Source organism: Passer montanus, unplaced genomic scaffold (assembly GCF_014805655.1).
Source record: "Passer montanus isolate IOZ18808 unplaced genomic scaffold, ASM1480565v1 scaffold118, whole genome shotgun sequence".
Taxonomy (NCBI): Eukaryota; Metazoa; Chordata; class Aves; order Passeriformes; family Passeridae; genus Passer; species Passer montanus.
The window spans coordinates 101,131-114,311 of NW_024358500.1; the positions used below are offsets into that span (position 1 = coordinate 101,131).

The 13,181-nt window shown below is 45.0% G+C and overlaps 1 protein-coding gene across 6 annotated transcripts in view; it reads right to left on the reverse strand.

The window, feature by feature from the left end:
• Positions 1-314: 314 nt before the first annotated feature.
• Positions 315-13,181, reverse strand: part of VPS13D (vacuolar protein sorting 13 homolog D) — a 96,741-nt gene continuing 83,874 nt past the window's right edge. For all 6 annotated transcript variants that reach the window (XM_039697390.1, XM_039697387.1, XM_039697389.1 and 3 more), the window contains 3 exons: positions 5,713-5,844; positions 1,978-2,218; positions 315-1,320 (listed from right to left, as the gene is read on the reverse strand). In XM_039697390.1, coding sequence (XP_039553324.1) covers positions 1,189-1,320; positions 1,978-2,218; positions 5,713-5,844 — 505 coding nt within the window. In that variant the 3' untranslated portion in view covers positions 315-1,188. The remainder of the gene's footprint in view (positions 1,321-1,977; positions 2,219-5,712; positions 5,845-13,181) is intronic.

Here is a 13,181-nt window from a genome sequence, read left to right on the forward strand (position 1 = left end):
TGGCTTCATTCTAACCTTCAGCATCAAAATATTCCCATTTGTCTTCATGAAAGGACTTGACCTTCAAATTACTTTGCCTTTTAAAAGGTCTACTTACACTGAATTAAAAGGTTTAGGAAGTCACACTTTAAAATGTTACTCAGCAGTTAGTGGAGAGTTGTGTCTTCACACCCAAATCTGGCACCTCCAGGGAGTAAATGTGACACTGAGGGTTCCAGTTCCCCTGGGTCAAGGTGTTTTAAGAGCACTCATTCCTCCCTCTTCAGTGTGGTCACAGTTAATGAGACAAATACCAATGTGGTGTACAACATCAGGGGAAAAAAAATTGTTGATTTTATTATTTAGCAGTTTACTTCTCAAGATATTGTGAAGTCCAACAAGCTGGTAATCTCCTCTCCCCCCACCCTTCTTCCACCTGAGGGAAGGAAAAATCTGAAGTTAAATGTTCAATTTTCCAAGGCTGCTCGCTTCAACTACTTCAAAAACAAGTCAGAAAAGAGGCTTTGAGATGCAGACTGTGAATGTAAAACTGAATCCTCCCTGTATTATTTACCAAAATACAATTTTTTTTTGTTAAAAAAGAGGCTGACATTTCAGTGCAAGACCAGGTCTCCTGTATTTACCTGTATTAGTGAGTTAAGAGAAAAAAAAACAACAAAAAGCCCACCAAACAACCCAACCAATGCCCCCTAATCACAGTGTTAATGCACCCTATTCATGGTGTTAAAGCTCTAAACCACAGGACACCTGTGCTCCAAAAGCTGAAATTAATTCTTGATTTTATTTTTTAAAGGTTTATCTACATTCCTGTACTGTGAAAATCAGTTTTCTCAAGGAAAAAAAAAAGACAGAGAGAGAGAAGGGCTTCTGTCAGGTAGTGCAGTACGACTCAGTAGAGCTCCTTTAATTTCTTTACACAGTAAACAGACTCATATTTATACCAACACCCTCTGCCCATCCTATTTACATGGACACTTGTACATATATACATGTTAGCAAAATACAGGGCTTCTCCCAGACCCAAAGCTGTGTCAGCTACACCTCTGTTATACAACAGTGCTTAAAAAAGAAAAGCCACCTCTTTTGTTTTCTCTAAATACTAAAATTATATTTTTCCTGTCTCTAGTCACACAGTCCTGGCTCCAGCCTGGTACTTGCAGCTCTCTCTGGCAGTGAGGAAGTGGATTTTCAAGAGTCCAGCTCGAGTTGCTCTTGGTTTTCACTAAGTCTCAGCATCAGCTGCTGCTCATAATAAAGGCTCTTTGCATAGTTGATTTCTTGGGACACCTTTACTGCCAGAGCTTCTGATTTCACTTTCACCTGCAGAAAGAAAGGGGATTTTTCTTAATGTGCTTCTCTGCCAGCTAAAACAGAATAGATTTTAGATTTGAGGTGAGGGACAGAAGGGTTTCAGTGGAGTTTCCCTCTCAGCACTTAGGTTGGAGCAAGGAAGGAGCATGAGGGAGCCCAGGTACACACACAGATATTCAAGGGTGAGCAGGAACACAGTGCCATAACTGAGGTTATTTCCTTTGCCTCCCCTCCCACCTTTTATCTGGCTGTTCTGTTTGGAATGTGAACTGACTTGGGTCAGGGGTGAGCTTGTAACTGTGCCTGTAAAACAGCCCCTGAGCAACTACTGTAATGGCACAAAACATAAACACTGGTTCCAGCATCACAGACCTCACAGTAAAAACTACTACATGGAGGAGAAGACTAAACAGACAGCAAAGTACCCAAGCTGCATTTATGTGGTTAAAAGTTAAAAGCCTTTCACAGGTAAATACATGTTTCTTCCTGTTACTTGTCAGCCCGTGGGAACATTTTAGTGTTTTCCTTTCTTCAGCTTTCTCAGGAGTTTAGGGAGCCACTTCTACAGCCACTGAAACCTGGGCAGCAGCTGCTTTCAGTGCTGACAGAACAAAGCCTAAAGCACTCTGGTGACAAGGGGACAAGGGGACAGGGTGAGCTGCTCACCATGGGCCGCTGCTGGGAGGGGCCGGGCATGGCCAGCCCGCTGCTCGTGTTCACAGCCTTCTTGGTGAGCTGGATGTAGACATTGCCGTGGTCCTTGGACACCAGGCAGTGGTACAGGTCATCATACCTGACCTCCAGGAAAATGCAATCCCTGTCTGTGCAGTCCCCACTCTTCAGGAAATACACGGCCTTGGAGGAGATGAGCACGCAGTAGCTGTCGATGTTCTCTACGGCGATGAAGCTGCAACCAAGGAGAATGTAAAAAGCATTATTAGCTTAAAGTAAAAATAGCAAATGAACCTGTGTCCTCACCTGTTCTGTGACCTTCAGAAGTCCATCAGAAAATGTAGTAGTGCAAAACGTACAATTCATCTGTATTTAATTTAAACAGTTTAGAAATGGAGCTAATGAAGGACACTGTCACCTATTTATAGAAAGATCATGCTGTAAATCAAATATTAGTGCTGCCTGCCTGGCCACCAGCTTTGGGCACTACAGGTACACATAAAAATGTCCTTTGACAAGGGCTTAGGAACAGTAATGTCCTTGCTCTGGAGCATTTCAAGTCCTAATGCTGAAGCTTAATTGCAACTAACTTCAGTTCCAGAGCTGGTACATGAAAGGTTTGCAGACATTTATGACAAGAGCAATCCTGTAATTCTCCTGTGCTTCTCTGCTCCCCACACCTCCCTGCCTTCAAAACCAAAATCAAGTTGAACCTGCTGCCAGGATCAGTAGCAGAAAAGAGAAATTAGCTGTTTAACAAGGGGTGAGAGGTTAAGCAGCAAGCAGGTTTCCCCAGGGAGATTAGGCTGAGTGATGAATAGGAAGAGGAGAAAAGAGTGAGTTAGGAATATTGAGAGTTATGATGGCTGAAAAGCCTGCTGTGTAGAAGAATAATTGTAAGGTGCACAAGTGAAATGGAAGTTGAACACACAAATGCTTCTCCCCACTTCTGGTTTATTACTGAAATGAACCTCATTAGTGGGGCTTTTTAAAAGCTGAAAAATTCAGCAACTTGAATGTGGAATCATAGCTGAGTAGAGAAATAGAGTAGTGCTAAACAGAGTAAAAAAGCTCTGCCAACAGCCCCCAGGGTTGACAAGCATCTGTAAAGGAGGATTCTGCTGCTGTCAGGCAGGTTCCCAATTGCTGCCCTCTGAGCTACTGCTCATGCAAACCTCCCTGCTGTCCTCACATCCTGCAGAATCCTCCACTGGCTTAGAAATCAGTGACCTTTGTCACTAACTCAGTGTTTCTGGTAAACAGAAAAGCTCCCAAGTCTCCAAATGCACCCTTGGCTCTGCCAGTTAAATATCACTGCACACAAGCTACTCTGATCTGTAGTTAAATAAACCCAGAGCTATAAAAGGTATGTTAATAGCCAAAAATATGGCAAAAGGTCAGGCCATAGTTTCTTTTTGTGGTAGAAAAGGATAACTCCAGTAATTCTGTATTCCAGTCTCTCAGAGACACTGCTCTGCACTGAATTTGCCTTTGCCTCTGTGCTGTGTCCCTGCCCTTGCTCCCCACACACCAACCCCAACCCACACTGTCCCCACTGTCATGTCAGTGCTGAGGGACACAGCCTCATTAAAAAGGGCTTGTAACATGCTTTGCCCAGCTCTAACCTTGGATGAAGCTCCAGGAGGGGATAAAAAAACTGTGATCCTTTAAGTGAAACAAACTGGAAGAAAAGTGGAGTTTGGCTTAGAGGAACCCAGGTGAAAGACAACATTAAGAGAGTTCTGGAAATCAGCACCTGCCCTGCAGCTTTCCATCAGAGTTCAAACACTTCAGGGTAAGGTTCTGCCTTTGAAATTAGTTAAATAGGATGGAGAGTGACATTTTTTATGAAGTGTCACAGAAAACTTAATTTAAACCCAAAGCAGGAGTACAGCTGCAGAGGAACAGCCTGATGCCCTGGACAGGCACATCAAACAGGAGTGCTGGAGGGAGGCACCAGATCCAACGGGGTCAGGATGCCTCCAGGGCCACCAGGACATCCACGGGGACAGACAGGGCACTGACAGCTGCTCAAAACTCCAGGGGGCACACCTGGGCACTGACCACGGGTTGCATTTCTCTGTCAGAGCAACACATGATGCATGTACTTCTCCTTAAAAGACTTTTACTGGTGGCATGTATATATTCTGAGGAATGGAAACAGAGGTCAGTGAGTTAATGGAGAAGCCCAGAAACATTAGCTAATTTGTAGTTCAGGCTCTACATTTTGTTCTAAGTTTGAGTCATGCATCACTACCTTTGCTCTTGCCAATTGTTTCTTTTTTCTCAGTGTCAAGTCTTAAAATGGGTATTTTTAACCTTTTCAGACATTACTGCAAGATACTTTTTTTTTTTTTAAAACCCATACATCTACACTATTAAAATATCTCAAATTAATAAAATGAAAAATTAAATGAAACATGATCCAGTAGAACAAAGTAGAAGCAACCAGATCTCTGGAGAATTTGTGGGGTTCTTAACAACATCAGGAAGTAATTACACAATATTTTCCAGAAGTGAAACAGCGAGCCTAACTGGAAAAAAATGTGGAAACATTTAGTTAGAACAGTAGAGCAAGGTATTAAACCCCCTTTTATGGATTTAACTCTGAAGGAAAATATGCAAATAATCAGGTCTTCAAATGTGTTTCTGATTATGATACTAGGATAAAAGTCAGAGGCATAATTTTGTATTTATTTTCCATGACAAGAAACACTGTGTTCCTGCTGAATGATGTTTCTAATAGTGAGAGTCACAGTGAATGAACAGTGTGACTCGATGACAAAGGCCACTGCACTGCTGAGGGCTACACCAGTGATTTTTTTTGGTCACAAATTGCTCTTTCCAGTCTCCCTGCCTAAGAGCCATCCTGAATAGGCACAAAGATCCTGAAAGGAGATGGAAACAGGATACCCCAAATGTGAACTCACAGGGGGACAAGTGGCAGATTGCAATCTCGTCCTCAGGCAGGACCTGGAGTGGCACATGGAACCTGCCCAGTGACACTGGTGACACCAAGTGACCCTGCTGAACCTGTAGCTCCCTCTGCCAGCAATTCTGCCCCTCTGCCTTGGCAGATGCTCTGGTGGGTCCCCTGGCACAGCTGATCAGTAACTATGGTGGAGATCAGGCAAGTGATGAATGCTGCATTCAGACCCCAACCCAACAAAGTGATATTCCCCCTGCAGAATCACCGAATAATTTGGGTTGGAAAAGCCCTCTGAGAACATTCCAACTGTTCCTCCACCACTGCCCATGCCAACACTAACCCATGTCCCCAAGTGCCACATCCACATGGCTTTTAAATCCCTTCTGGGATGGCAACTGGGAAGCTGTGCCAGGGCTTTATGACTTTCCATGGACACATTTACCCCAATATCCAACCTGAACCTCCCCTGGTACAACTTCAGGCCATTTCCTTTCATCCTGTCCCTTGTCCCTGTTCCCTGTTCTGTGGGAGCAGAGCCTGTCTGTCTGCACCCTTCTGTCAGGGAGCTGTGGAGAGCCAGAAGGTCCCCCATGAGCCTCCTTTCCTCCAGGCTGAGCTCCCCCACTCAGTGCTCCAGAGCCCTCCCCAGTTCCATTCCCTTCCCTGAACACTCCAGCCCCTCCATGTCCTTGCAGTGGTGAGGGCCCAGAACTGAACATGTCTGTGTGTGAAGCAGTTTTAGACATGATGGCAGCAAACAGAAGTACTCCGAGTAGCAGTGTTCGTGGCTGTGTACTCACAACTCATCCTGGATGTTGTCAGTCAGTTTGAAGAGCTGCTCCTGTCCCTCTGCTTGGCTCTCCAGGTAGCGGGGCAGGAGCCCCTGGGGTCCCCTGCAGCACCGAGGCTTCCTCACTCGCTCTGCCTTGGTCCTGCAGCAGGAGACACACACAGATCACCTGGGGCAGCCCTTCCTCCCACTCACACCTGGCTGCACACACAGCTCTAGTCTTTCTGAAATACAAAGCCTTCCGAAATCCCAGGTCTTCACAAACACGGCGTGTAGATCCTGGAAGACTTGGGTCTGGAAGATGTGGTGTCTACTCACATTTCCATGAGACACAGAACCATACAATAATAGAAATAGAAGAACTTTGGCTACAATGAAGGGGAAAGTAGCTACATTAGTAGGAAGAAGTGACCTAAGCAGTGTATACTCTCTGAAGATTTTGGGATGTATTTATCAGCAGTTTTATTGATTTGACCATTTTTTCTCACTGCTCTGAAGAAATTAAGAGTACAAAAACCCAGAGAGAGCTCTCACCAATGGACAGTGTCAGGAGACTGCAAACTCTATGGTTATGGAAATGGGAACATGCAGTTAAATTAAGACAGAAGTAAAATCCTCATTAATTAGGGTCCCCATAGCAGGGTTTAACATACTTTACCCTTCTGTGTGTCTATTAAAAATGACAACAAGAAGGACACACACTTGTGGGCTGACAGCCATGAGATATTGGCCAAGCACCACAGAACTGCAGGCTCGGTTCCTCCCTTAGCAGAATTTTGTTAAAACATAATACTCTGAATTCCTTCAAGCTCCTGGAACGCCCTGCCCCTGAAGAATTGTGTTACAGGCTGCCGAGCCCTGCTTCATTCCCTGTCCCTTCCCAGCAGCATCACTCTGGGGCTGCTCCATGGTATTTCACAGCTCTTCCAGGCTACTGCTGTTACAAATTTCCCAGCCAAATGCACCATTTTGGATTAGTGTTCTCCCTTCCCATCCTGACTCTGTAAAACCCTGCACAAGAAACTCCAGCCTTGCTGATCCAGGGACAGGAGGAAGGTCCCATGGAGCATTCCCTTTGCTTCTGAGCACTCACCTTCTGGGGTCCATGCTCTGCAGATGTTTTCTCTGGAGCCTCATTTCCTTGTCACCTTTCCCCCTCAGCAGTCCTGACCCACACCTGAAACCTGGGCACCCTTTTAAAATTTGTTTTCCTTCAAGTTTTTGACAACTCTTAATGCAGTGGTTAGAACTGTGCTATTAACGTACTGTGGCTCTGGAGTAAATCACTCCTCCTGCCCATAAATTCCTTAGATACACACAGGATTCACCTGCACCAGGTACAGCATTCTTGTCTTTCTAAATCTACACAAGAGGTGAACAACACATGCCTGCTTTTACCTATTAGAGTCTTACAAAGCAATAAACAAAAGTGTTTGCCTCCATGAATGCAAAATGTTGAGACAAAAGTTCCAGAGAAATTAAAGAATTCCAACCAGTATCATTCACACCTTGCTGCTTGTCCTACTTTGTAACTTCCAAAGCAGGAAAATGGCAAAAGATCACTAATCAAAGAAACCCCTGTTGGGTCTTAAACCTCTCTATGGCACCTACTGACAAGTTCAAAGAGCTACTGCCTGCAGCCTTAGGTGGGTTTTAATTAACAGTGGCCAAGCAATAGTGTTTTGCTGAGACTTTCCATCCTGCATTCAGGAAGGTGGATAACAGGGACAGAGCAGCTGCACCATGCAGTGGGTTTTACATGAACCATCCTTCAGACAAACACTGCCCTGTGCCAGCCTCTCTAATATTCTGTAATTCTGTAATATTCAACACACCAGCCTCTCTAATATTCTGTAGTTCCTTGAGAAGAGGGATCTGAGGCACTGCAAGCAAGACTGCCCTAATGGCAGTGGGATAGAACAGGGCCTTTTAATCCCATAGACACTGTAACCTCAGGGAACACTGCCTTCTGATGTTTGGCTCAAAGCAGCTCAGAGAAAAAGTACCAGCGCTACAAAGGGCACCACAATGGATTTCTGAAGGTTTGGCAATTTCTGAGACAAGGTTTTATGTTTTGGTTTTGTTTTTTAAATGGAAGAAGCACTTCAGAGTATAAGTTCAGTGTTCACTGTGCCCTCCACTCTCAGACACTGATCCTGGTGATAAGAGATCATTCCCTTCTTGGTGATAAGGTCAGCAGTTCTCCAACCCAGTGCCACTGGTGCTGGGCCTAAACTGCATGGATGTAGTCCATCACCCCCTTGGCAAACTGCTTTGTTTGGTCTGCACAGCTAAAAACATTCCACACCACTTGATTTTTTTAATCTAAAAATTTGTTCTACTGTCTCAAGTTACTTTCTGTAAATAATAAGCAACCCTGGTGAAATCCCAAAAGCTGCAGATTTGTCAAGCAGAGCAGGCAGCAGTGCCCACATCTGGGTTCCATTACCCAGGCACTCAGCAGATCTGCTGATTCCTTTTTAATAAGCACACAAAAGCAATACAAGGCAGGAATGCCCTCACGTCTGCCCGGCACAGCAGGGAATGGTGCTGCTGGATGGAGGCACAAAGGGCTGGGAGAGGCTCTGGGGAGGTTGAGAGCAGCACTGCAGCCCTGCCCTGCTCCCAGCTGAGCACTGGAGCTCCCACTCAGCTGACTCTGCACCCTGGCACCAGTGCATGGCATTAACTGCTTGGCATTTGCTGAGCAGCTCACAGAATCCTTGCAATTCAGCTGGCCAGGTTTAAGCCAGAAGTTTTGTAATCAAACACATCACCAACCTGATGAAGGAAGTGGTTAAGATATTAGTAGGGATAATTATTGACCAACTTATATTGAGAAAACTCTCCAAGAGACATCACATGCTTTCCAGAATCCCCTGTGCTTGTTCCTTCACTCCAAGTTCACCCTATCAGGTACCCACCCCACCAGGTTCCTACCATCAGGTCTGCAGATCACAGATCAGGATCTGTGATTCCTGCAGAAGTGCATAAATACACAGTGGTTTTGAGAACAACAATTGTTATTTATCTCTGATGGTCTCTTGGACCTAAAAAGTTTCCCTGAAGTGTACCCTGAGTATCTTGACAAAAACATTAAAAAATAAAATTTAGAAGCCTCAAACTTTGTATATCAGAAGATGTTGTTCTGCTAAAACAAACCATCCCTATTCTAAAATGATTTAGAAATTATTTACAAATCTGCATCTTTCAGTTTCCTCAGTATCACACCCAGAATAATTATTCATCATAATACAACTTTAGGAAATGTAGCAACTTCTGAGAAAAACCACCATGGACCAAACCCCATGACCAACACAGCAATCACTGGATTTCATTTAAAATGTGTATCTGAGGGATTTCTCATCTGGGTAAGGGAACAGCAGTGGCAACCACAGATCTGCTCAAGAACCCAGCCTGAGCACGCACACCCCAAATCCTGCACAAACAGCAGCTCTAAGTGCAAGGAGATGGAATTCTGGCACCTGGAACCTTCATGGACCAGGCTCCTCACACACCTGACCTGCTGCAGCACCTCCCTGCCAGCCAAGCCCCATGGCCACCCCGGGGTGCTCCTGGCCATGGGTTCCCTCCCAAGGGATCCTTCAGCCCCAGGGCTCCCCCAAAACTCTCTAGAAACCATTTCCTTTTGCCAGACCCAGTTCTTGCAGCCAAAACTTCAGCAATTGTCACCAGCAAAGGTCCAGTCTCACCACCTCGTTAGCCCAGCCCAGTTAAGCAGTAAATTGCTGGTTCTGGTATAGATAACATTTAGGGTTTCCATTGTAAACTCTTTTTTTTCCAGGTTTGCATAAAATTTAGTGCCTGCTCTGGGCTGTAGCTTGGCATAATGACTTTCAGCCTGACAACAATTTTTATCCCCTTGAAATCATTATAAAACAATCTTAATTCAAACAAAGGAAAATGGCAGGTAATGTAAGACACAACTCAAAAGCTGCTGGTATTTTCAAGAAATAATAAAATCAAACTATTACTGGCTCTGAAAAAAGTCTGCTTCCTAAATACAGGGAGCGCTTTGTCTGAGGAGGCTTCAGTGCATTTCAGACATTAAAAGTGACATGATCTGGCAAATTAAGGGAGGAATGACCTTCATCCTCTACCATGAAATACACAACTAAAATACCTGGCACACTTCTTTGAGTTCCAGACTGGCTTGGACCTGCAGCCTTCCATGAGGATCACCCCATGCACATGATTTCCATGAAATGCAGAGTGAGGATGGTGCTTGTGCCACAGACATGATGGGAGAACACTGTGCAAAGCACAGTTGGCAGTGCCAGAACCAATGAAATGCTGAACAACGTATGTCTTAAAAATTGAGCTGAAAACTCAGCCATCACAGTGAGAGAAATGAAAGAATTCCAACCAGCAACTCAATGAAAACTCAGCCATCACAGCAACAAACTCAATGCTGCAGCCATAGCTTGAGAACACATGGATAACAAATTAAAACAAATATGTGCCATTTGTAATGGGGTCTGTAGTGCACATTGCACCCCTGCACAGCACTAAAAATCCACTAGTTCCACGATTCTTTCCTCACTGATGCACTTAACTTTGCTTCATGTGCTGAACCCATGTGATGAGCAGCAATATTCCCTGAATTCACTGCACAGAAGGGGAGAGACAGCAGGTTTTTGATGTGCCAGTTCTCAGCGCCTGAGAACATTTAATGCCTTGGGCCTAATTTCAGGAAAACATGTGGCAATCTAGATTCCCTGTTCCCTGGTGATCCTACTGGTGCTCTGTTCCACGGGGTCAGTGCAGTTGCCTCCATCCTGTGCTGGATTTTGGGGTGCAGCTCCCAGCAGGCAGGTCACTGATCCCAGAGATCCAGCAGAGCTGTGCCACGGGATTCACTCGCTGGTCCCAGCACAGATGCTGTTAAGGTGTGTTAAAATGCACACATGGTGCAGTCAGTTGAGTGCTGGATTTGGCATCAGAACGTCTCAGTTAGATGCAAGAATGTGTAAAATCACGGGCCAGACAGCTCCCTGCTGACTGCAGATCTGAGGAAGCTCATATGCGCCGTTTAGTCCAGCAAACGCATGGAATATATTGTGCTTGTTAAACGTGTTCCCAAAATGCTAGTTTCAGGCAGAAACATGCAAATAAATGGTGCCTAGGGTTAAAACCTCCCACTTACAGTTAAATCCCTCCTCTTTGGAGGGATCTCCCAGCTCAGATGCTGCAGACCTTTAGCTGACCCGACGTGCCTTTAGGAGAGTACAGCATGCTCAAGGAGCAACTGTTTATCATGGAAGTTGTTCCTGCCAGTTTCTTGGAGATAGAGCTTTTCTCCCCCTTGTCTTTTCTTTTGTACACCAGATAAAAACAAAATTAAGAATTATTCTCTGGGTTTGCAATTGTACATAACCTCATCAGGCTCCAAGTTCAAAAGGAACTGAGAGGAGATTAATTAACACACAACTTAATTATGGTATCCATATTACAAATCCAGCATCTGGACAAGGTGTATGAGCTTGCACTACAGACAAAGCAGTGACACCAGCTGCACTCTGGGCATTAACTTCTGGCACTTGCCCCACCTGTGCCTGTAACAGCTGGGCAGCACAACTCACACTTTCTCAAGCACTTTGGTAACATCAAGCTTAAGAAGTTGAGAAAACACAACACTGCCATCCCAGCTTCCAATTTCCCCCAGACTCCTCCTGTACTGATTAGAGGGATGAAAGCAGCTGTCACCTTAAAGGTTTCTTGTCAAACCAATGTGTTGAAAAATGCTCCCATTCACCTCCTGACTCAATGTAAAATATGGTTCTCAGCAGGGATTTCCTGCAAACACCTGTCTGAGAAGAGGAGCTTAGTGAAACCAAAGTGCCCAGGACCATAACACTGCTCAGCCTCAGGGCACTGGGTGAGGGTTTAAAATATGAAATGCTGTCTGCTGCCAGGCAGGGCCTATAGCAGATGGAGCACTGCTCTTATGTCTGTGCCCATGGAATCCCAGACTGGTTTGGGCTGGAAGGGCCCTTAAAGCTCATCCTGTTCCATCCCTGCCATGGGCAGGGACACTTTCCACTGTCCCAGGGTGCTCCAAGTCCACTCCAAGCTGGCCTTGGACACTGCCAGGGACGGGGAGTCACGTTCATAATGGTCCCACCAATGCTGGTCAAGAAATATCCAGTTGTAGCAAATACAAACATGGTCACTTCAAGTGTAAAATACTTCAATCCAACAGAAATGCTTCCACGTTGTATTCCTGCCTTTCTGGGAAAGTAAATCTACTTGGGGAAAAAAAAAACCCAACAAAACTAAGCAGGGGCCATGCCCAGCAACAGGACAGTGACTGGCTGTGCATGAAGGACTGTGTCAATCAGCTTCTTCTCTTTCCAACCCTCCTTTTATACTTCTCAGTTACTACAGCTGGGGCTGCAAGAGGCACAGCAAAGTGCTCTAGCACAAACCTCACCCAACAAAAAGCTACTCACGAGGTTTGTTTTGATTTTTAAAGTTTGCAGTTGCAAGAACAATTCAGATCAACTGGCTGTACTTACAAAACTGATAAAGAGCATTCCACATGTTAACAGCAACATTAGGTGAAAAAATTATCTATAAAAATACCAGCCACATGCTAAATGAGGTGACATCAAGGCAATAAATAGCTCCATCTGTATGAAAGAGTTTGCAGAACAACCCAGAAGACATCTCAGAACAAAAAAGTAACTATGGATGAAGTAGTGCTGAAATAAAAGTGGGTTGGATTTTTTTTTTCCGGTTTAAAAAAAAAAAAGATCAGTTTTACATATTTTTCCACGATCACTTTATAAATCTGCTGCACATTAGAAATCAGACACACATGTACATTTTCCAAGCACAGAAAGCTGAAGGTTTACATTTGAACAGCGAAGTGCCTATTTGTGAATGGCAGCAGTGTACATTACAGGCAGTGTGAGAGGGTTAAACAGGACAGCCTCGACTCTTTATAAACTTTTGCCCTCTGGATATGTACTCATTGGCTGCTGTACAAGACTCGAGCTGTATTACACGCCTTAACGATATGGTTCAACTGTCGGTCAGGCTCGGGGCTGGCGCTGCGCCAGACCGCAATCAATGGGACACAAACCTCCCCCTTTCAGATCATCACGAAGGCTCACATTATCTCCTTTTTGTCGTGCTGGTTAAATTTATGGAGCAGAACCCCGAAGCTGCATTCCTTGGCCTGGGCCGGCCCACGCGGGCCTCCCTTTGTTTGGTACTGTAAGGAGCGTGCTTTGGAGGATTGCGGGGTTGTTAGTTCAGGCACTGACTGTTTGCTCATGACTGAAATGAAAAGAGTTCAGGGGAAGGGCAAAAGGACAGCACAAGTGTAAAACCCCATCCCAGCAGGCCCTGGGCTCCCATCTACCGCTCCGGCCTGGGACTGAACACAAAACCTGATGTTAATGACAAAGGGGAAAGCCTGGCTGCTAACAGGTAAACAGCCCGGCTGCACCT